Source organism: Prinia subflava, chromosome 2 (genome assembly GCF_021018805.1).
Source record: "Prinia subflava isolate CZ2003 ecotype Zambia chromosome 2, Cam_Psub_1.2, whole genome shotgun sequence".
NCBI classification, from domain to species: domain Eukaryota; kingdom Metazoa; phylum Chordata; class Aves; order Passeriformes; family Cisticolidae; genus Prinia; species Prinia subflava.
In genome coordinates, this window is record NC_086248.1 from 46223716 (window position 1) to 46246933 (window position 23218).

Consider the following 23218-nt stretch of genomic DNA (forward strand, 5'->3'; position numbering starts at 1 on the left):
AAGCAGCCAGTAGCCTGGAGGTGAAATACTTTAATTAATATGTAATAACTGCTTTAGAGAGCTCTCAGTATCCTGGCAAGCTGTATTTGCAATTTTTCGTATTACTCAGGACACTTGTAATATCTGTTTGAAAAAATATGGAAGACAATTCAATGCACATTTTTCATACTGCATGAAGAAGTGTAAGAGTGCTTGAAAACTTACTTAAAGTGAGAGTCAAAAATTAATTGGATCTATTGAATATATTTTAAAGCCACAAATTTCTTCGTGGAATGAAGATCACAGCAAGAATTATTTGCCTTAGGGCATGTAAAGATTTACTCGTGTACTGTTCTGTTTATTTTTGGTGCTAGATTTCTTCACAAAGGAAGAGGACAGTATATTTCCTCCATCTATGCATAAATATGAAGTTTAACTTCAAGAATATTCTTTTCAATAAATAATAAAGCTGTTCATACATGACATGCCAACCGTGTCTCTAAATTACATTTCTGTAAGCTAATGAGAGCAAGTTACTAACCTGAAGCACTAATTTAAAGGGCTCTGGTTTCCATTAGGTAGACAAGTGCTACAGCATGGGCTCCCACTTCTGCAGGGGGACTTACTCCCACATGACCATTCCATTCTGAAATGCTGCAGATAAGGCATTATCACTTATCTCAACTGTCTGTTGTGTTGAAAACCAGTGGAAACATTGTCTTTTAGGCTCTGCCTTGTTATTATTGTAATAAGAGGGAATCAAGTGATGAAAAAGGCACCTGGAAGAGACAAAAGAGACAAAGAGACAAAATCAACATGTTGTTAGTTTAATTTGAGCTGAATGTCTTCACTTCAGCCTTTCATACTCCAATTATTTTATTAGCTGTATAGGCCATTAAAGAACACTGTAAACCTTGACTCCACTAAGAAGAATGGTAATAAAATCACAGCCTGTAGCTCTGAAGTAATTTCATCTGTTACTTTATGCCAGCTACTTAAGCTCAGTTTCAGATGCCCACTTTCTTTGCCTATTTTGCCTCCATGAATAGGGTCCATGTGAGATTGGATTCTCAAAACCAGTCATCTCTGGTGGGCTTGTCTCTTGTCTGTTGTCTTTGTATCTTTTTGTACCTGGGCAGGAAGGGTGACAGAAGTTTCAGCCATTCCTTGGTACTTTCATACCACATGAAACTTGTGATGGCTATTTCTCAAGACTTGGCTGCTTCTCAAGACTTAGCTGCCTCTTGGCCTTGCAGGAGGGGGACTCTGATTCTTAGTGCTGCAGAGGTGCTGAGGACTGTTCATGGTGGTGTAGCCACCATTTATTTGGGAGGGTGACAGGCTGAAATGGACATTCTGTCCCCTGGTGTTTGTAGTTTCCTTTGCACTGCAGGCTTACTCTGGGAAAGATAAGTAAAAGATTGAGGAGTCTTGTAAAAGTTGGACTTCTTAGAAGCTTTGGAACTGGCTGGTCTCCAGACTGTATGAGAGCATCTCCTCCCTCAGACTCCTGCTTTGAAGCTGTGCTTTATATAATGTCTTTTCCCATCTGCAGCCATCTGGGCTGTAATAGGGAACAGATCTCAGAGGAGTTGTTTCCTGCCACACCCAAGGTGCTCTTAAGCATTCCTCAACGGCAGAGAAAGACCAGACCTTTCATAAATTTGGTCTTTGCTGCTCAGGCACTGTCACAGGGTCTTGGTTCTTCCTGGTCTCCTGTGCTGTCCCTTCATGCCAGCTTGAGTTTTTGCTGCAGAGGTGCAAGGCTGGCAGGGCTGTTGTATATGGGGTAGTTCTGCACAGGAAATGGCCATAAAAGTACCTCCCTCTTTCGATGGTGCCTTGAAACTCTTATTTTATCACATGATCAAAAAATCCCAGTAACACACATCCCTCCCTCCCCTGCCCAAACAGTTAGGCTGTGGTTTGTTGAGAGCTTTGTTTGCCCTAAAATAAAGGTTTTGTTTCTTGTATTCGTTTCTGGTTTTCTCTAGCCATCTATTCTCTTGTCTTTCATTTACATTGTAAGCTCTTGGAAAAAACAAGTGTTTGCTTGTTGGTTTATTTTTCTGTCTTTAGTGCCTTGCACAATGAGGTCTTAGTCAATGTGCAGGTCTCATTGGCACTTCAAGAACACATCTCGTAAGCCTTGGTAGTGGCAGACCTACTTGAAAATATTCTTTGTTTAGTCTTGTTATGCACTTTTCCAGATAATTTTATTTGCCTTCATCACTGAATCACAATTGTTTATCTAAATATGTCTTTAGAAAAGATATTCTGAACTAAATTCCAGTTACACAAATTTAAAACTCTTTCTGGTTGAAAGAATTGTCCTGTCTTCTGTACAATTTGAAATGAAGCTAAAATATATTTTCCTATTCATTTTGAATTAGCAGCTTTTTCCACTTCCTGTTTAGACTATTTTTTCCCCCGTAAAGGTAGGAATATTTCCAATATATATGTTGCTATATATATACAACATATTAGCTGTAACTATTAGCTGTGCTAAAAAAACCCGACTTGTGGCTGAAACTATAGTGGACTCACCTGAATCAAATATTAATGATCTAATAAACCAATCACACTTTTTCATAATGTCTGTAAAGCTGGAGGAATATCAAAATTAGTGAAATTTTCCCATTATATATGGAAGTGTTTTTACTAACTCAAATTTGTTTAGTATAAAGTAAAATCACATTCCTAGTGTGTGTTTTACAGTATAAAAGCCTATTGTTGATTACTCATTATTGATGTTCAGTATGATCTACATTTAGTAATGAAGTTAAAAGGTTATTAATTTTTTTTCAGCAAATGTGCCTGTTTAAAGTCATTGAGGTCTAGCATTAAGTCAAGAGAAATGAACTAACTGATGTCAGAATGGGTATGGATCCCCAAAGGTATCTTTAATGACCTAGGCATCAGTATGAATATTAGGTTAATTACTAGAGAAATGCCTGTGTGTTTATTAAAAAAAAAAGTAGAAGTAATAGCTACAAAAAAGTTAATTGCATTCTTTGAGCTGTAAAATCTAAATTAGTTGATTATGTAAATTTTTAGACTTTTTTACCGTGTTAGGTAAATACCTTTTAAGATGTAATCAAATGTTTTTAAAATAGTTACCCAGTTGCTACCCAACTTTGGTTCAGCAACTTAAAATCCTAGGTGAAAACAAATATTAACTGAAAGGTGAAATCACTCGGTCTAAAATATTGTCTTTTTTTTTTTTTTTTTTTTTTTTTTCTATTTTGCAGCATGGGTGAGCTCTCTTTCTATGGGAATGGTCTTCTTCTGTTCCCCAATAGTCAGCATCTTCACAGACCTGTTTGGCTGTCGAAAAGTGGCTGTTATTGGAGCTGCAGTAGGGCTTGTTGGACTCCTTTCGAGTTCTTTTGTAAGGTAAAGAACTTAAATTCATAACTTTCAAAGTATTTTATCATTTTATTAGTGTTGTAATATTGATCTAATCAACAGAAGAGGTAAACAGTGCTACTTTATATTATCTGTAGAAAACTTGTTTTGTTTGGGTTTGGTTTTGTTTTTCAAACTATGGCTTATGAACTTTTAATGTAAAAAGTATTTTTAAAAATATAATGTTTATAAATAAAAATAAGAGTCTTTATTTATCAGGAGCCACTATGTATAAATATATCAACAGCAGGACTAGTGCTATAACATCAACAGCATTGTCCAGGATAAACTTTATATATTTGTTCGATGTATATTGTGTTTTAACAAGTACATAAACATTGTTGTCTTCCCTTCCTGCCCTGTCCCCTTAATTTTCTTTTAAAACAGTTAATGGTGATAAAACACAGTAGGGCCTCCAGGAAGCTGATAAAATTCTAGTGAAATTGCATGTTTTCTTCTGTTCTTTCTGGTCTAATTGCCAAACATGGAGATACAGAAAACCTTGGTATATTGACTATACTTAAGTCTTATTTGTTTTGTTTTGTTTTTTCTTCTAGTTTACAATTAATATGTATGTTTCTTTTCATTTTTTCATTTGTATGTAACTTTTGCAGAGTAAATATTAAGAAATTCAAGACTGATTTGTTGGATGTACCCTGTAGAAGACGAGGAAACAGGAAGTTTACTTAGTTTAGTCATCTCCAGAAATTGGTTAGTGAAGATAGAGTGTAAAAAAGTAGCAGGAAAATAATCCAGTTACCTCCAGTTCTCAGACTACTTTTTTCCCCACCCTTAGCAGAATAAGCATAGGAACAATCCAGCTACATTCAGAAGAGCTTTCCACTTGGGTGCAAATGTATTTATACAGGCATAAAGCTTGAGGAAATGTCTTTTCTGTGCTTGTACTCTGAACCAGAGGGATATGAGCTGCTGTGATCTGAATGGTTGATCCTGGTGCAAATATTTGACTTCATTCATTTTATTAAACAAACAAACAACCCCTCCACTTCTTGATCTGTTTTAAGAGGCTACTTACTAATTGTGAAGTAAAAACTAAAAGCTGTGTCTTGGAAAAGTCTTTCTTCCTCCTTGCTTCCTAGTAGTATGTTGAGTGATGAGTATTGAACCACCCTTGTCATTAGATAAAGATCATTCTTGGATTTGTCTCATACTCAGTGGAACAAGGGCACAGAAGAGACATGCCAAGAGCAAGTTGCCTTGTAAAAGCTTTCAAAATATTTCAGCTTAACTAAACTTTGAAGAGTACTTTGGGAGGTGAATTCATGTAAGAGTACATGCCAGGCTGATGTGCACACTTGGTGTTTCATTATGTTATTCACATTAAAATGATTTATGTCTGTGATGTTATCAGCTCATTGAAGGAGTATAGTTCAGATAGAGAAATCAGTGTTCTAGAAGTAAAATATTGTAAAGCAGACAAATGTTGCTATGATCTACTGCTTTTGCATTGCACTAATTTCTTATTGTAAATTTTGTATCTTAGGAAATTGAGGTGTAAATGTTTATAATGCAGGACAGTATTTTAATATGCTGCAGACTCTTTGAGTTAATATGTTGTGCTGCAGACTCTCAGTGAATTTACATATGGAAGCAAAAGTTCACCATCTTCACAGTATGATGTTGCTCCTCTCATTTTGTAACTTCTGGTTTTATTTTTCTTGGTTATTTTCCATTAAAAAAGGTAGTAAGTCTTTCCTGCTTATGTTGTTTCTGCTGCCTTATGTTGTGTATCATCAGTTTCAGAAACTGATAGTTTAATATAGAAAGTGACAGTATTATGTTACACAAATAATTATTTTTCACTATAATACACAATACCAGAGTTCCTGGAGTCAGACCTTTGTTAGTCAAATACTGTTTTCTAAGAAGTTCTTTAGTTGCATAGGAAACTTGTGGAATCTATTTTGATAAAGAGGGATGCTGGTAGGTTGCATCCTGTGATGAAAAGCACTATATAATGAATTTATGCTCCTTAAAAAAGGTTAAAAAGGTTAACTGTTTTCCAGAAGTGCTTTAAAAGCAGGTGTTAATGGATAAAACGAGAGGTGAGGGTTCATTGTAAACATAGCATTAAAAAAAATTATATAAACGCTCAAGTGCCACCTCAGAAAACTCATATAAAAATTTCTTGCACCCTGTCTCCATCTAAATGTTAAAAAATGTTTTCTTTCACTAACTAATACTGCAGTACTAATTTAATTTATTATACTGATGTTGTTACTTCATACTTTTAACATTTCTTGCACAAGCACTTTTTATTGATGTCACATGTTTGTGATCAATTACAATGGCTCTTCATTTCAGTTGTAGAGTTAATGGTAATAATGGTGAACTTTATGATGAAGATCCACCTTACTATGAGATGTTTCATTCCTTATTAATATTTTTCAAAGTTATTTTTTAGCATATTCAATATGTGTATCAAAACACTGAATTTAAAATATTTATTCAAAAGGAGATTATTTGTCCTAAAAAAAATACATGAAGAGTTCATTATTAATAAATTACATTACAAAATTTTGTCAGTATTTAAATATTTTTTTATTTTTCAGTGTTAATGATATTTGCCACATTTGTTACCTTATTTTCATAACAAACTGTTTACTTGATTTTTCTGGGTTCATGAGGAGAGTTCAGTATTACATTTGAACTGCTAGCACAGTGAGGAAATGTTTAAATCAAAAGTAAAATTTTCTTTGGAAAAAAGAAAAAAACAAACAAATAGCTAGCAATGGTTGAACTTACATTTGGCTAATTTGCCCTGACAGTGATTTTTAAAACTTTTTTTAGTCACACTATCTAATGTAGTTATAATTGAATGTAATTTTTCTCCTTTAAACTGTTCAGTGAGTTCTATGAAATTTATCAGTGGAAGGAGATAGAATAGTAACTGAATGAAGCTGATATAGTGCTGTTCAGCTATAAGTATATGCAAACTCTTATTTACAGTAGTCAGTTATGCTGATTGATTCATTGATAGATTGTGAAACTGTTTTGTTGTCACTTCCAGGTGAACGAGCATCCACTGCCTTACCAAACACTAATGATTTGCTCTTTTCTTTTGGCACAGCACCATTGAGCCCCTGTACTTCACCTACGGAATCCTCTTTGCCTGTGGCTGCTCGTTTGCCTACCAGCCCTCCCTGGTCATTCTGGGGCACTATTTCAAGAAGCGCCTTGGGCTGGTCAATGGCATTGTCACCGCAGGCAGCAGCCTGTTCACAGTGTCACTGCCCTTCCTGCTGAGGGTCCTGATCGACTCCGTCGACCTCTACAACACCTTGAGGGTCCTCTGCATCCTTATGTTTGTCCTGTTCCTGGCTGGATTCACATACAAACCTCTTGTTCCCAACACCAAAGACACGGAGGCAGGAAAGAAGGGAAAATTCAAATTACCTCCTGCGAAAAAGATTTGCAATTTCTCCGTTTTCAAAGTTCTCAGTTACCGAATCTGGGCTTTTGGGATCCCAGCTGCACTTTTCGGATACTTTGTGCCTTACGTTCACTTGGTAAGTGCATACTTCTTGAAACTTGTAACGTATTTGAAACTATGCACACTTGCCTGCCTTTGTGTTATTGATTTAGAAAGCGATTGGTGATAGGAAGCCACATTTAAACTGCAAGTTGTGTTGGGGAGAAACACAAAATTAATTTGGATGTTGTCTTATTAAAAGAGCGCTTTAATCAGAAGTATTAGTTAAGCCACTTAAAATCTTTGTTCTCAATGCAAGGTTTAAAATAACCATGAAAAGAGAGATTTGAAAAATATTCTATATTATTTCAAAGAGAATTATTTATTTTGGTACTCAGCTGCATGTGTTGCCAATGCCACTCATATGTTTTAGAGGATGTGTGAAAGGAGTAAATAATGGGAGACATGTTAGAAGTGCAATTTTTGTTCCTTTGTATTGAGGTATGTTCAAGTGTCAATTTTTAGGATCTATTGTATGCATCATTTTTTCAGGTTTATTAAAAGCAAAACACCTGGATTTTTCTGTCTCTCAAACGTCAGCCTTTTAGTTTATTATTAGAACATTAATATAACTGCTCCTCTTACCCTGTCCCTCCCAGCTGCCAGGTGAGCTGTGTTTTACTGCTGTCTATAGCAGCTGACAGAGCTTTGGCTTCTGGTGATGGGGAAGATGCCAATTAGCCATTTCCTCTACAGGTACTAGAGTAGTTTCCCTAACAGGTTTTTTTTCTGTAGTACACTCCTAAAGTAAGAAATTTAGGTGCAACAGGGAGATGCATGCATTTGTGCAGGCTGGCTGACACACACTGCACTGCTTGGATGGTGAATTATTCTTGGACAGCTTGCTGGTGGTGCTCTCCAAACTGAAGTGGTGTAAACCAAAAGGCTTAAAAGGGAAAAGTGGGGAAAAACCCACAATCTCCAATGAGATGCTGCCTTGAGACCATCACATATCCTCATATTAGGAGTATTTGATAGAGCATGGGCTAGTAGAACTCAGTAGTATGAAAACAGAAGGGTCATTTTAATATTCATTATTCACCAGTGATAGAACACTGAGATTAATGATAATATCTTTAGTTCTGTCAAAAAATCTCCAATGCCTTAAAAGCCATTTTTTATGCAGTATAAGTGGTTGTCACTGCCTTCTGGTAATTGATTAGATTACTTACTCTGCATCAGATATTTATTATTAAAATTACCTTATGGTGGGGGCTAGTGTGTTTTTGAGCAGCTGCAAACTGACTTTTATTAATGGTTAGTTCTTGTAACTTAGTTTCTAATCATGTAGATCTTATTGTATAACACCTCAAATTAGCCTGTTTTGAGGGACTGTACAATCCAGATGACATCCTAAGCTATTTCCCCATAAACTTTGTAGAGATGCTTTAAAATAAAACTAACTTCAGAGGAGTAGGAGCCAAGTGTTCTAGAGTAAGCTATTGGATAGGTCATAAATGGTTCTTAACCCTTGCAGTGAACTGAAGAATCGGGCTACACAAGCAGGAGCAAAGAACTTCTAAAATATATTTATTGAACAAAAAGCTTGTGGTTTTTTTTAAGATGCTTGTATTATTGCTTTCTCTTTATACATCAGACTAAAGCAGCTAGTTGGCTTGTAGAGAGCAAAGCCCCTTATACTACACTACACTATACTATATAATATTATAATAATATTATTTTTGTTTTTATAGGGTGCTCTCACTCCTGTGCTTTCCCCCCATCAGATTGGCAAAAATTCTGCCCATGTAATAAATCTCTAGTATAGAAAACAAATTTGATTTAGGCTGTTTCTAGTGTAGTGTTTGATAACACTGTAAAACATTCCAGTGTACTGTTAGAATCTAATTTTTTAAAGATTACCTCAAAATTATGTGAAGAGACTCTTTTTGCTCAGAGTTTCAGAGAAACCATGATGCTGAAGTGTTTTTAACATAAAATCTTTGATGGTAGACATACACATGCTTTGTATGCCACCTTTGAGAGGGGAAGCTTCAGCTCTTGGTAAAACTTAGACTGAAGAGTTCTCATCAAAACCCTTCCCTGAAACCCACAAGTTTTCATTTTAATTTACTTGTATCTAAATAATCAATTTTACTTAAAGTTGTTGTGGATCCGTATTTGAAAAAGTGAATAAATCAATTTTACTTAAAGTTGTTGTGGGTCTGTATTTGAGAAAGTGAATAAATTGGTGTTTATGAAGGTACAGCATGGATTGTGCCCTTCAACACAGATACTTCATCTCAAGTACACAGCTCTGGATGTTTTTTATCCTAGCTTTGTCTGCTTTTGATAAAAAAACCACACTTAGTGTTCTTCCAGAAGTACATGGAAGTATGTACTTACAAATAAGTCAAAGGCTATAAGCAAAAAATAAAGTTTTTCACTGGTACATCTACCAAACCACAGACTACTTTTGTCAGCTTTTGATAATGAAAGCTACTATTGCTTCATTGTTTATTGTATTTTTAAAACTGTAGTAAGGGTCATATCCCTTTTTCCCCTGAAAAAGGGATATGACCCTTAGATGAGTGATAGCTTTTGTTTTGTTAAAATTTTTGACTTTTTCCCTGTGTTAGAGGTGGCTGACAGCAGCCAGACTGCTAGGCAGGGATGCTGGTTACAAGTGCCCTAAGAAAAAAAACCACTTATACAATGAATGTCATGCCCTCTGATCTGGTACCTGTATGCAGCAAATCCCATTTTTCCCACCTGCAAAGACAGCTTCTGCCAGTATGGCTGCTTTTGCCACTGTGATGAAGCACAGATGGCACAGATGCTGCAGGTTGAGTCCTTGTGTGTCACCACTCAGCCCGTGGTGTCTGGGGCTGCAGGCTGGCTGTGCTGGAGTCACTGTCTGCAGTCACTGTCGGCCAGCTTGGCACTGCTCAGGAGCTCCTGAGGTCCCAGCCAGGCTCTCTGTGCTTCTGTGCCATCCCCAGTCTCTGTTCTTGCCTCTTGCATTTGCTGAAGCCTGTTGGAAAGGAGGATATGTGCTGTGACCCCTGTGGTAAAAAAAGAAGTAAACATTTTTGGGCTTTGAAATAGCAGAACTAGCCAATTCTTTGGAATTTAACTCTTTGCACCATATTTGTTATGTGGAGTAAAAGCTGTCAAAACCAAAGAAACAACCTGCTCGTTAAGTAGGCTCTAATTAAAATTAAGTGCTCTAACAAATTGATTATATGGCATGCTAGATAGGAACTGGTAACTCTTGCCAGCTCCTTGACATGACTCCTGAGTGGTAGGTATCAGGCATCAGATTCCTTTTGGCTCTTGCAGGGAAGAACCAAAAGGGAGAGCTTTTCTTATCCCAGTTTAATTGGTGTCAAATTCCATTAATAGGTGTTCCATTACATGTAACTTGGGAATTGGGTTGAGATAAAGACTATAAATAAGTTTTGACTTAAATTTATTATATATTTTCAGCATTAATTGAAAGTGTTGAAGAACAAACTGAGAAGTCATAATATTACTAAATCAAATGGTGGCTATTCTCTCAATTTTAAAACCAGTCCAAACTAGTGATTGAGATTTTTTTTTTGATGCCTCTCTAAAATAGGCAGACAGACAAGTAAAATACTTGCTTAGTCTATTTTGGTTTAAATTGTGAATTTATAACAGAAATCTGTAGAATTAGTGGAAGTGCTCTTTCCAAGTGTTTTTAGTAAGGACTACCTCACAAAGAAATGAAGTATATTTGAAAGAAAGTATACGTAGTCTCTGTGCCATTTGTCCTGTGCTTGTTTTGACAGTAAATAGAGAACTTCTGTTTTTCAGTCTGATGTTAACTAACTAACGGCTTAGTGTTGTTCTCTTACCCTTAAAAAAATACTTACTCCATCAGGATCATGCATCCTTAATTCTTAGGAGCTTGTTATGTCGTTTCTGTTAAAATTTGATACAAGATCACATGCTTGGTAGCGTAAGAGATGTGGTTGCTTTTTGTGCTTTATTTAGCAGGGTGAAAAGAAATACTGCTTAAAATGGGTGTTGTCACTGCCTGGTCTTCTCTAAGCAGTGACTAAAGTCGTTACCAGGTTTCAGTATGAATTTAAGAATATTAATTATGACACAGAAAGGGGCCCAGTATTGTGCTATTTTGAGGTAGCAATATTCAGCCACTATGAGGAATACTGCTAGCACTGACTGATAATATCATCTTAATACTTTCAGTGCAGTGTTTCAGTCCTGTAGTAATTTCTCTTGGGGTGTTTACAAGTATGGTTTGATTTAGCAGTTATTTTTATTAAATACCTCTTGCTAATGATAGATCCTGCCTTATTTATAGTATTTGACACCTTGCAGGATGAAAAACTTGAAATTTAACAACCAAGTGGTTGAAAAAAAAGTGCACATATTTATGTGTTCTACCTTTAAAAAAGCAACTGTATGGTAGATAATGCAATCAAAATGTCTCTTGATAAAGTTTACCTTTGTAAGTTTAAATATTTGTTGTAAAGAAAATAGTCCTAAAGAATGACTAGATATATTTGAATATTAGGCTTATGGGTAAAATATGGCTGCAGGCTTGTATACAAAGCTACCCATTAATTGATATGCACTGTGAAAGTTACCATGACAATGACTGTCTTCTTAAAACTTCAGAGTAGCTCAGGGAAAAAAATTCAGTATTTCTCACCTTGCACTGCAGCCTATTTCTTAATGTACTGTGTAAATCTGGCTTTTCCTTTTGATGCTTGTCCATGCTAATATTCCACAATGGGTACATATTTACATATGTAGAGATTTTTGGGTAGCAGTATGTGGAGCTATGTGGAGCAGAGGTGTTCTCTGTCTGTTTGCTTCATGTTTAAGAGATGAAAAAATGGTTTGTGTCCGACCATTTTTTCCAACCACTTTCTTAGGAGAATCTGTCTTGGTAGGCAAATAAGTACTGGATTTAATATCCTCCATAGATAGAAGCTGAAGATTCAGTGCTTCATTGCTTCTCTGAAATATGCACGTGCCAGGAAGAGGCTCATTTAAACCCCCAGAGAACAGGGAAGTGAGATTGCAGACCTAATGCTTGGGGCAAAAACGCATAGATACTTCTGCTGAGAAGCAAAGCATCACCTTGGACTCTGCTCTAACGTTCTTGGAAAAGAAAATGCATCTCAGAATGAAAAGTAAAGATGCTTCCAAGCAACTTTATTCACGGGAGAGTCATGAAGCTGGTTAGAGTTGCTGTAGAGTACATGTTGGTCAAAAGAACTTCTTCATGCATATAAACAAACTCATTTTCTTGGCTACATCACAAAATCAGACAACTTGGATAAATATTAGTCTGTCCTCTGGGTGGCTGTGTCTGTCTCCAAATCTTGTGTTTGTCACTTCGAAGTTGCTGAGTCCAGTGCTATGCCCACATAGTTTGTCCTTGCAAAAAAAGATAGTGCTGTCTGCTGGTCTATGCTTTCTATCTTTTGCTGGAACATCCATTTTGTTCCTGCTCTTTAGATAAGAAAAGTAGTCTTTTTCACTTTAGAAACATCATAAATTAGCAGGAGGGCTTGCTGATATGGATTAGAGCTGATGCAGACTTTTTTTGCCAGATTTGATTCCTCCCCCTGCCTTCTGATCTGTAGTGTAAGTTCTGTGACTTTTGTGTGATTTAACTGTTCTACAACTACTTTATCACCTTGGAGTACCTTTTTAAATTGAGCCTTGAGGATGACTTGGCCTTCAGCTCTGTATTTATGAGCCACCTATTTTGGCTTGTCCCTACCCATTTCTCACTCTCTATCAGTAATGTACCTTGTTTTTGTTAATAAGAGATCGGATTCTGCTGTGCAAATTCAGCATGTTTGAACCTTTGTCCCCTACAATATGTGCCAATAAAAACTGTTCTCTTGTGCAATCAGCTTGGAGAAATGAAGAGCCAAATTCTTGTGAGATCCTCTGTAGTTACAGCTTTCATAGGAACTTGTCTGAAATTCTTGTAATTTGAAAGCCGTGTACTCTGGAAGCTTCTGAAACTTATTCAGGACAAAACATTCTATTTATCCTTCCCATTGAGAAAAATTGACATTTTCCACTTGTAAACTGCACCCTGCCCAGGCAAAAGCTTTGAGTCATTAAGAAGAATTAAACAGGAAAAACATAAAGGGGGTATAGAAACCACCCAAGGCATCCTTCAGGCAGATCTGAGCTGCTGTATTGGGATAAGCTATGATAGTCAGGAGGAATCTCACTGCAGTGTTTGATGTTCTGCCCAACAAGACCCTAATCATCATCTATAACATTTCTTACAAATGTTTCTGTAACTCTTCAAGCCTCCCCTGAGGGGAGAACACACTGATGTTCTGTTCCCTGAATGTTGTTAATGTGGCATCTCTAAATTGCATCTCCTCATTTGAGAAATGAGTGTTTTAGCTTCTTCCCTTGTCCACAGACAGTGGCAGTGGTTTTGTGTTCTCTGCAGTGGGAGACTTGCCCAAGGAGCCAGAGTAGAAAGGATTTACCTTGCACTATGTGAAGCTGTTTGAGTTTTGCATTGTGTGTGAAGTCCTAATCCTACACCTCTCTCCTCCCTTTAATTCTTATGCCCCTGGACTCCACAGTGGAGCCAAATGGAACCACAGAGATGTTTTCCTCTATGTCTAAGGGCAGAGTATTGTGAAGAGTCTGATGTATGCTCTAAGGACTCCAGTAACCAAAAAATCTCTAAACTTTAATACAGAAAGTCTGCATATCCACAGTAAAGTGCATACACATAACACAACTTGTAAGGGAATAACACTTCAGTTCTTCTAAGGTAAGTACTGTCTGTTTTGTGAACCACCTGTATTATGTCATAAATTTGCTGCTTTTAGAATGTTGTGTAAAATAATGCTGAATATCCAGTGGGTGTCTGGATATTTTTTTTATTCAAACTGGAAAAAAACAGCTTCCATCACTCCGTTCACTTGCTTTTATGGGCTGCTGTTCAAGAAACCTCTTCATTTCTTCAGCTTTCCTACATCAGTCATTTGTCTGAAGTCTATCACGTCTTTTATTTCCCAGAATCTGCTGTTAGACTTCTAATGGTAGGAAATTATCTTTTAAATTATGTCTAGTACTTAACCATAACTGTGTGTCAAACAGATTTCTCTATACTGTAGGTATTCTAAAAAAGCTAGAACTAGGTATAGCTGTCAGTTTTAGCATTATTACCTTTCTCATCCACTTAACCTATAGTATTTCTTTCTCCAATGGAAGACTAACAAGACACTGGTTTCGTAAAGATCTGATGTAATTATTAAGCAGATATCTCTGAGACCCAAAATCTTCAGTGGCTCCCCATGCTTTACTTGCTTTTCTAATCTTTGCATTTATCTCCCTTCAGATCTCAACATGTGCTGCAGTTTGACTGCCCAGGTTAGTGAAATTTTCCCCCTTTATCCCACTTCTATTTTCCCATTTCTCTCATTATCCTGTGCACCCATTTCTTTTCCAGTATTCTTTAATGTTGACCTGGAAGTATTTATTCTTGGTTAGATTGTCCACTTTGGACTTTTTGGGTGGTGGTTGGGAGAGAAATAAGTTATTTTCTACTTGTAGTTGCTATTGAAAGCATATTTTAGATATGTTTTTCAAATAAGAACTGAAGACAAATAAATAAGTACAGAAAGAATAGAAACAAAAAAGACTAAAACAAAGGTTTCCTGGGGTTTTTTTAGAAGTAAAAGTAAATGAAATTAAAAACATTAGGTAGCAGGTATGCTCAGATACAAACTATGTGGTGACCCTGAAAGGTAAGAGCAAAGGAGTCTTCCTCAGATCTGTGCAATACTGGCAGGTTGAAAGGTCTGAGTTGCATTGTGATTTCCTTTGTATCTGTCTATAACAGCATGCTACCCCATGTACTCTGGCACAGTACAAAGTATTCTGATAGCAGATGGAGTGTATAGTTCAATCTCAGAGTAAATTGCAAGGTGTTTTATCCTTTTTTTTTTTTTTTTTTAGTTTTAATGCTATTTTAATGGTAAACTCAAAATCCTGTCTTAGGATGCTCGAAACATCTTGACTTGAACTGAACTCTTCATGTGCTCAGAAGCTTGAGATCACAGCTAGTTTTGCCCTACTCTTCTCATACAAAGTAACAAACACTCATTGCCAAATTCCTTCACTCATATACAGATCACCTTTTGTGAACAGTTCCCGCTCCAGGAAGAGCTGTATGAAAACCTCTTGGCTTTTTAAGTCCTGTTCAGACTTGTGAATATCTCACCTTGTGTTTTGAATCTTCCATTGAGGAGATCTCAGGACCTACCTCTTTCCATTGGATTGTAGTGATTGTCAAGCTCAGAGCTATTTTTCAGGTTCTTTTCTGATGATTGAATTAAAGTTTTCATTACTACTGAGCAGAATATTTCCTAGAAAAGGGAGAAGTGGTTTTGGATTGCTCCAGGCAGGGGAAAAAAAATGGGAACATAAATGTCTGTATCCTGAGTAAGGACTGTATTTCTGTGCAAGGAGGAGAGACTATCTTTGTCATCTTTTCCTTAGGATTTAAATGAAAATTTGACTACTTGATTCGATTTCTCAAGGCTCTAACCCAGTAGATGCTTGGTAGTGTATTTAGGACTGTCTTGAAGAAATGAGATATTGAGAGTTTTCTTGTCTTCCCAGTAGAATGAGTCGGGTGCTTCACAGAGGTTTGTGAATGCTGAGGGGATTATGACCACGTCCCCAAGTAAATATCTAATACTGAAATGCTATGGATGCCCTGGGAATTCTGTGGTGGTTGAATAGAGGTTTGAGAATGTTTGGATTTTAAATGCCTAGGTCGTATGGTTTAAGGAGTCTGGTTTTGAGAGATGTGATATAAATAGCACAGATGCTGTTGTTGACCAAGGATATCAACCTCTCTTGGGACACAACAGTAGCATTGTACAGCATTTGTACAGGATATCCTAATCCATTGCTTTGATATTCCATAATTTCTTAATCATAGTATATTACAGAATGTGCTTGGTTTTAATTAAAATAGTTGTAAACTGACAACATTTTATTACATTAGTAAATGCAAAAAGGATTTGAAAGGATGACTTAAGTTTTTACAAGTACAATATAAGTGGTGATGTTAGAAAATTGCTTCCTTCAGTCATAGGCTTCCTTTTAATCAAATGTACAGTAGAGTTTTACCAAGCTACACCTAAATTAAGAGTTTTTAAGTTGTAACAATTAGTAAGTATGTATCTCTGACTATTCTAAGACATCCAACAAATCACTTTGGGAGTCATAGAAAATAAGACCAGGTATACTGGTACTTTATCCAATTTACTTGGGATTTTTTGAGTACTAACTTACTTTGGTGTAAGACTTTTAAAAATAATTCTTTAAAAAAATCTTTATCCTTAAGTCATGCTTATCAAATTTGTTTGTTGTGAGGTATTTCTTTTGGATTCTGTACACATGGTCCATGTAATAATGAGCAATGAACAAAACAGGAGGACTTACTGTTACAGAGCAGTATGTAAAGGTCATGCCATGTCCTTAATTGATGTATTTTATAATTCTTGTATCAGACATGACATTAGACAAAAAAAATCTCTTTATATCTAGTTGGAAGCTTTCTTTAAGATTATGGTATACCTATAAGAGTAGTGGAAGCAAAAAAAACTGGCTCATAAGAATTATGTTTGAGAGAATTCCTAAATACTGGCCAAAGTCAAGACTTGTTACATTTGCCCTTCCCTCTGTAGGTAAGGTTTGCTACCTACCATGTAACAGAGAGAAGTCAGAGAAATTAGGGTCATTTGTTTTCCTTTTTCCCCTACAAATCTGTGTTGGTCCTTAGTTTGTGATGTTACCTGTTAGGTGTTTAAAAATAGTTCTGCTGTTATTCTGGAAATTAAAATTAATGTGATTGACCTGTAAGTCTCTAGGATGTCCTGACAGTAGCTGCTTTTGGACATAGTTGAGATTTGAGGGTAAAGTAGGCCCTGGAAACACTGCTTTAGGCCAAAAGAAACAGATAGAACTGGGACTGTAAAATACAGATTGCAGTCACAAATAGGAATAATTTAAAAAAATGTTTTAAAATAATTTTATCCAACAGTTTAGCTCTTATCCCTTGTGTATATAACACTTTTGTTCTTGAGGATCCCTGACTGTATTCTGCATCCTTGTGCTCAGTCAGTGTGAGCTTTGAAAGATGTGTGTGTGCCTTATCTCTCTTGCTGCTGCTGCCCAAGCCACTGGTTTCCTTCACATGCTCTTAAGGATAACACTAACAGCTCTGACACTTTAAAAAGTTGTTCTTGTTGTCATTATTATTGGCATATGGCTTCAGAACTAGCTATTAAAAAAAAAAACAAAAAAACAAAAAACCCAAAAAACCCCACCAAAAAAACCCCAAAAAACAAAAAAAACCAAACCAACCCAAAATGAAAAGAAACACCTCAAAATTATTTTTACAGTGTAAATGTCAGCCTTGAGTATTTTTGAATTTTTAATACTTAGGGGTTTTATATTAAATAGGCTTAACAGTTAACCAGTTAACTGTTGTGTTCAGTTTTACTTAAGAAATTCAGATTATGCTTGTTCTGATCCTTCATGATGCATGAATTATTCTGTTTAATCTGCTTTGTTCAGTGGAGTAAGAAAAAATTGTCTTATTGGCATGTAGTCAATCACTTTGTTTATTTAGTTTTTTCCTTGTTCTTTACAGAGTTTAAATTGACAAAAGATAAAAAGAGGTATTACCACTGTTGGGACAAATGTGTAAATGCATTTAACAAAACTGTTAAATAATATAATAATAATATTAATATTAAGCCCTAGCATAATCGTTTGCATTTCTAATTTACATTGAATTAAATGAAGAAAACTTATACATTTGCAAGAATAGACAAGTAAAAAGTTAATATACCCAATATGCATATTTGTCATATGAAGACACTTAGCTATAGTAATATTTCATAGAAATTATCTCAGGATATTGGCACTCCCTTAAAAATTGATCCAGCTTAGGTATTAGTAGTGCTATTTCTGTCTCTTAACATGAAGATCATCTTTTCCATAGAAGTGCAGGAGTTGCTGTCTCATTTTGCTGGTTTTTTACTCACCGGTAAAAGTATTTTTGGTGGAGTCTGGACTAGAAATGTATTTGCCTTAAATGATCTTCCTGGTGCTCAGTATTATAAAGCTCGCTGGCAACCAAGTTTCTTTTTCTGTTTCTCACCCTCCTCACCCCCCATTTTTGTGGTGAGTCTATATAAAATAAATAGTGAATAATATGGAATAAATTGTAGAATCAACAGTGACTTATCCAGAGTTACTTTATGCTCTGCTTTTTAGCACTTTCTGAGACTTCCAATAATCCAGGACATTTCACTGCAAAGAAAGATCATCAGTCCTGGCTCCAGTGTTGATCTGGCTGATGGGGTGGCCAGGGTGCCACCTGCACTTGGTGGGGCTACTTCTCTCTGATCTGGAGATAAATTGCATAGAAAGAGAGAAAGTTATGCACAGTCTGTTCTTGTAGACCTTCCTGGAAATAGGCTGGGGCAGTTTCAGGTCTCTTTGGTCCTGATTCCACCCTTCAATCCCCACTGGCTCCTTGATCTCATTCCTGTGCTTGCACTGTTCTGTTATGCTTATCTCCAGGTGCCAGAACAAGGACATTTGTCCTGGAAAAGTGCTGCCCTACCTTTGTACAGCCCTCTTCTCCAGCCACACACACTGTTCTTTTTCACAGTATGTTATTGCCAACAATCCTGGGTTGGCTCCACAGCTATCTGGCTATCAGTGTCTGAGACATGCATATGAGCTCCCTTATCTTCTAGGCTTCTACACCCCTCAGCTCTTTCAGAAAACTTAATTTGGAGCAGTTAATAATATTTTTAGTATCTGAATGGTACCAGCAGTACTCTCTAAGCATTTCCTTTTATCCTTATGCTTGTTTTCAGTGAGTGTGTCAGACATCAGGACTTGCATCTGTAATTGAAGAAAATGGTGGTTTTAACGTGCTCAGAGTTTCCTAGGTTATATGTTGCTGTTGGCCATCCCTTTTGGTCAGAGAGAATATTTCATTTAGCCTACTAAAGCTTAGCTTGAATGGAAATCCCCAGAATGGAATATACCTGTGAAGAAAGCAGTTGATAGAGTTACTTCTTACTAGTTCATAGCCACTTCTTTCAGATTCAGGTTCTTTGTGTTTGGAAAAGGAGCTACAGCTTTGCTCAGATTGATGTCTTTGATTCACTGTGTGAATGTAGCTGAAATGTGTGTGCAGTGAAGGGAAGGTCTTAGCAAAACCTGAGTCTTGGCTGGTTGGAGAGAGGTCATCAAAAACTGTATCAGAAAGCCTTCCAGCCACTGCTGAGTAGCTGATATTTCTTCTAGTCTCATTCCAACAGTAATGAGAATTTGGACAACAAGATCTGTGTGTATCACCCTGATAGTAGAGAACACAGGTAAAGGAGAATGCTGATGCCAGGGATGCATTCAGTTCTGGTCTCCACTGTCTATATATCTGTATTCGGAAAACTGGATTGTACAAGGATAAATTGTATTTTTAAATAATGAAAAAGCTGTGCTACCCTGAACTGTAATTTTGCCTGACCTAACTGGGTCTTTTTTACATTTGGAAAAATCAGACCTGCAATTCAGCATGCACACAGCCCAGAGTGAAGAAGCAGCTACATTACTGAGGACAGGCACAACACACATTAACACGCTTTGGCCTTTTTGTGGCTGGGTCCCCATTTGGCTGCTGTAGACAATGCCTGGAGAGTTGTATAATTCTGCACAGTTCTGCACTGAGGAGAGCGTTAGTGCCTGAAATGTTCACGGGCAATTGCTCATTGTACGATTTTTGAGTAGTTCTAACAGCTAAAAAGAAATCTGAATCTTGCTTGAGCTACTTCACAAGTATATTTAACTTAGAGATGCACTTACAGTACTGAAATGATCCTGAATCACTGTATGCTCAGACACTGTGTTTTCAGACAGGCAATGCTGCTGCTGCTTACAGCTTACTTAGCAACTGTGTCAGTGAAGGTTGAATATGCTGCTCAGGATCTGAGCATCAGCTCTGAGAGATCAGGCCAGGTTGCTCAGGGCCTTGTGCACGTGGTCCTGAAACACCTCCAAGGAAGGAGACTGAACAAGCTCTCTGGACGGCCTATGCCACTGCCTTCCTGAGGAAAAAAAATCTCCTTATATCTAGTTGGAAGCTTTCTTTAAGGTTATGGTGCGCTTAAGAGTGGTGGAAGCAAAAACAACAACAACAAAACCCCCACAAAACAAAAAACCCCAAAACCACCAAAACCAAAACAAACCAGAAACAAACCAACAACTAATTTAGATATTTTAAATTTAGGATGAGTAGTGGTTATTTTCTTGCTTAAGGAGTTAATTGAATCAGTATTTTCCCTCCTTGGTCAGAGTGGCAGCATTTCATCTCTGGTGCTGCTTTGAGAAACCCAGTTACTCAGTTGCAGGTGCAGGGTTAATAGTTATCTAGACACAGAGCTTTATCTTGCCTCTTGAAAAGCCTCCAGGGAGTGGATGGATCAGGCCTGCAAATCAAACAATCTAGAGGCTGCAGAAACCTGGAAGTGGAACAGGTGACAAAAATTGCAAAGAACACCTTGGCTTCTCTCACCAGCTGGGCCAGCAGGTGTTGACAGGCACATAAAGGTAGGGGTGGGAAAACTATCAGCTTTCCCTTTTCTCACTTTTGGCAGAAAGGGAATAAGTAGAACAGCTTATCTTTTATGTTTAAATGTCATTTCAGATGAAAAATTGCATTAGATTCTGTTCCCAAATGTGTCTTACAAAGCAAAGTTAAAAAACAGAGCAAGCACCTGTCTTCAATTTAAGTTAGAAGTTTTTCTTTAAAACTGGAATGAAACCCCCTTGGTTTTTTCCTTTCTTACAGAATCAGTTATATTGGACAAATTCATATTAGATTTAATAGGCTTTCTGTGACATGTAAAAAAACCCCAACAGATTTTATACTTAAGAAAATGGCTTTCACTCAGCAAGTCCTTTTCTCTTGTTGGAAAAAAGGGTTCTGGTTGTATAGTAACATTCTGGCCAGGAAAGAATTAAGGCTATTTTGCTCTAGAAGTATTTACTAAAATGGAACTTTTTCATTTTATAGCTAAGAAATTAAGCCTTCTCTGGTGCAAAGTGATGTCAGCCTGTGGTTACCTTGTCCCTCAAATGTTCTTACTACTTCTTTACTTAAAATCAGTTTCTTCTGTTTGCTCTTTCACATCTCTGAACTTTTACTTCTTTTTACATGTTTTACTTCTCTTGTTCAGAACTACTTATGAACATGGAGATTGCAGGACTTTAGAAATGATTTTTTTATCTTCTAGTGCCCACTTTGGCGTATTTGGTATTGCCAAGCACATTCCAAAAAGCAATAGTGCAAAAAATCTCGTGGGTAATTTTCTGGTCTTTGGGGATGATTAAAAAAAAGACAAACCAAAACCCCCCAAACTACAGCAAAAACCACAAACAAAAAACACTGTGGAAGTACAGAGAATGTAAAAAAAATCCAAATCCATCAAGCCAGTCTGGTGATATATATATTTTGTATATGTATGATATATATGTATTTTTTTTAACCATGACTTGAAAATGTGGAATTACTGACACTGGTAGTTCATCCTCTTGTGGTCGATGGTCTGCTGTCAACCATCCATCAGTTGCTTTAATTCTTCAGGCTGAAGTGGCTGGTGAATCATCCTTCCAGTCTGCCCTGTTCATTGCTGCTGTAGCTGCTCCCTCTGGTGGGAGTGCTTGCTGTTGTGCTGGGCACTGCAGCTGCTTCTGCCCCTCGTCCTCCTTGGCCCTGGACACCATGGATGTTGGCATGAGACGTTCTGGAGGGCCTCTCCTGCTTGCACTGCCTTGGCTCCAGCTCTCTGCTTCTTGCTGCTGCCCTGAGCTATGCTGCAAACTTGGTAGCCCATGAGGCTTCTGTGTTACTTTGAATCTGTCACTAGTAAATTAAGAGTGGTTGGAGAGAAGGCTTCCAAGTTATTATTTTTCTTTTTTTAAATTATGAGAGCCTTCTTGTTTTCATGAATCAAGTTCATTAATTGTGGTTAAAGCAACAATACATTTCAGATTGTTTTTCTTGTGTCGCACTAAATACTGCATTTTAAAAATCTGTAAAAGCAGAGTAAGTCAGACGACCATTTGTAGCTGAGTTTACAAGTCTGAGATTGACAGATGACTTCTATTTGACTCAGGTTTTCCAAGTCTATCTTTTTAATTCTAAAGCAAATTTATTTTCTCCTTTTAAACAGATGAATCATGTAAAAGACAGATTTGGTGACAGCGTGCCAGAAGAAGTGCTTCTGCTGTGTTTGGGCATTACTTCAGGAGTTGGCAGATTGATTTTTGGCAGAGTTGCAGATTATATTCCTGGTGCAAAAAAAATTTATTTACAGGTATGTCTTTATTGTTTCTATATTCCTTCTGAACTGTGGATTCCGAAGGATTTGGTTTCGGTTGTTATCAATAAATAAGCAGAATTAACTGATTGGAGATTCAAATCTGAGAAGTTTCAAAATTCTTGGAAACTCAGTGCATGGGTTTTGATACTAGGAGCCTTTGGTGCAAAGTTTATGAATCTCTGATTTTTGTTTTTAGTGCTAAGAAAATATCTATTTCCTGCTGGCTGTTTTCAGCTGGGAATGAAAGAAATTACTGTTCATTAGCATGTGAATGAGAACCTTTGGGGATTCTGTAGATTCTGCTTTCTCTGTTTCATCCCAGATTATGATTTCATAATGGTTTTTCCCAAATAGGGCAAAAAATTAGGCCATGTTTCTGTATTAAGAATTTTGTATATTTTGATCTCTGACAGGCACTAATTTGGTGTCAAATCTGTTCTGTGCATGGTGTGCAGGGGTATGGCCATGGCAATACGAGATGTGATTATTTGAGGAGATTTTGCAGAAGGAGTCCCAGCTTCCAGAAATGCTGGAACTTGGAGATGAAGGAGGATATACACTTCTTTGCCTCCATGTTTATAAAGGATTTTTTTTTTGGAGAAACTGGCAGTGTTTGTGTGGGATTTTGGGAAAGCTTTAGTTCACTTTCATACCGTCAGCAACGAGGTGTTTGCCATTTGGTCTCTTAAAATGAATAGCAAGGGAGGCATCTAGTGGGGATTGTCTGCACTGCGTCATGGAAATCAAAAATTCTTAGGAAAGAACTACCGTTCTGCCGGAGTATTTGTTGTCATGGATAAATTTAGATTCCTTGATGTTTTATTGCACTTAGGTGGAGCACTGGCTTCCACGTGGTGCACCGGCAAAACTGTTACCACTTTTATTTTCTTTTTAATTCTGCTTTATTTTGCTGAAAGACAGTTTTATTCCTTTA

The 23218-nt window shown here is 37.0% G+C and overlaps 1 protein-coding gene across 1 annotated transcript in view; it reads left to right on the plus strand.

Annotated features, from left to right (window-relative positions):
- SLC16A10 (solute carrier family 16 member 10) overlaps nucleotides 1-23218 on the plus strand; it is a 63785-nt gene that overhangs the window by 36948 nt on the left and 3619 nt on the right. The window contains exons 2-4 of the mRNA XM_063389822.1: nucleotides 3231-3375; nucleotides 6479-6917; nucleotides 22135-22278. Of these exons, the coding sequence (XP_063245892.1) occupies nucleotides 3231-3375; nucleotides 6479-6917; nucleotides 22135-22278 (728 nt within the window). The remainder of the gene's footprint in view (nucleotides 1-3230; nucleotides 3376-6478; nucleotides 6918-22134; nucleotides 22279-23218) is intronic.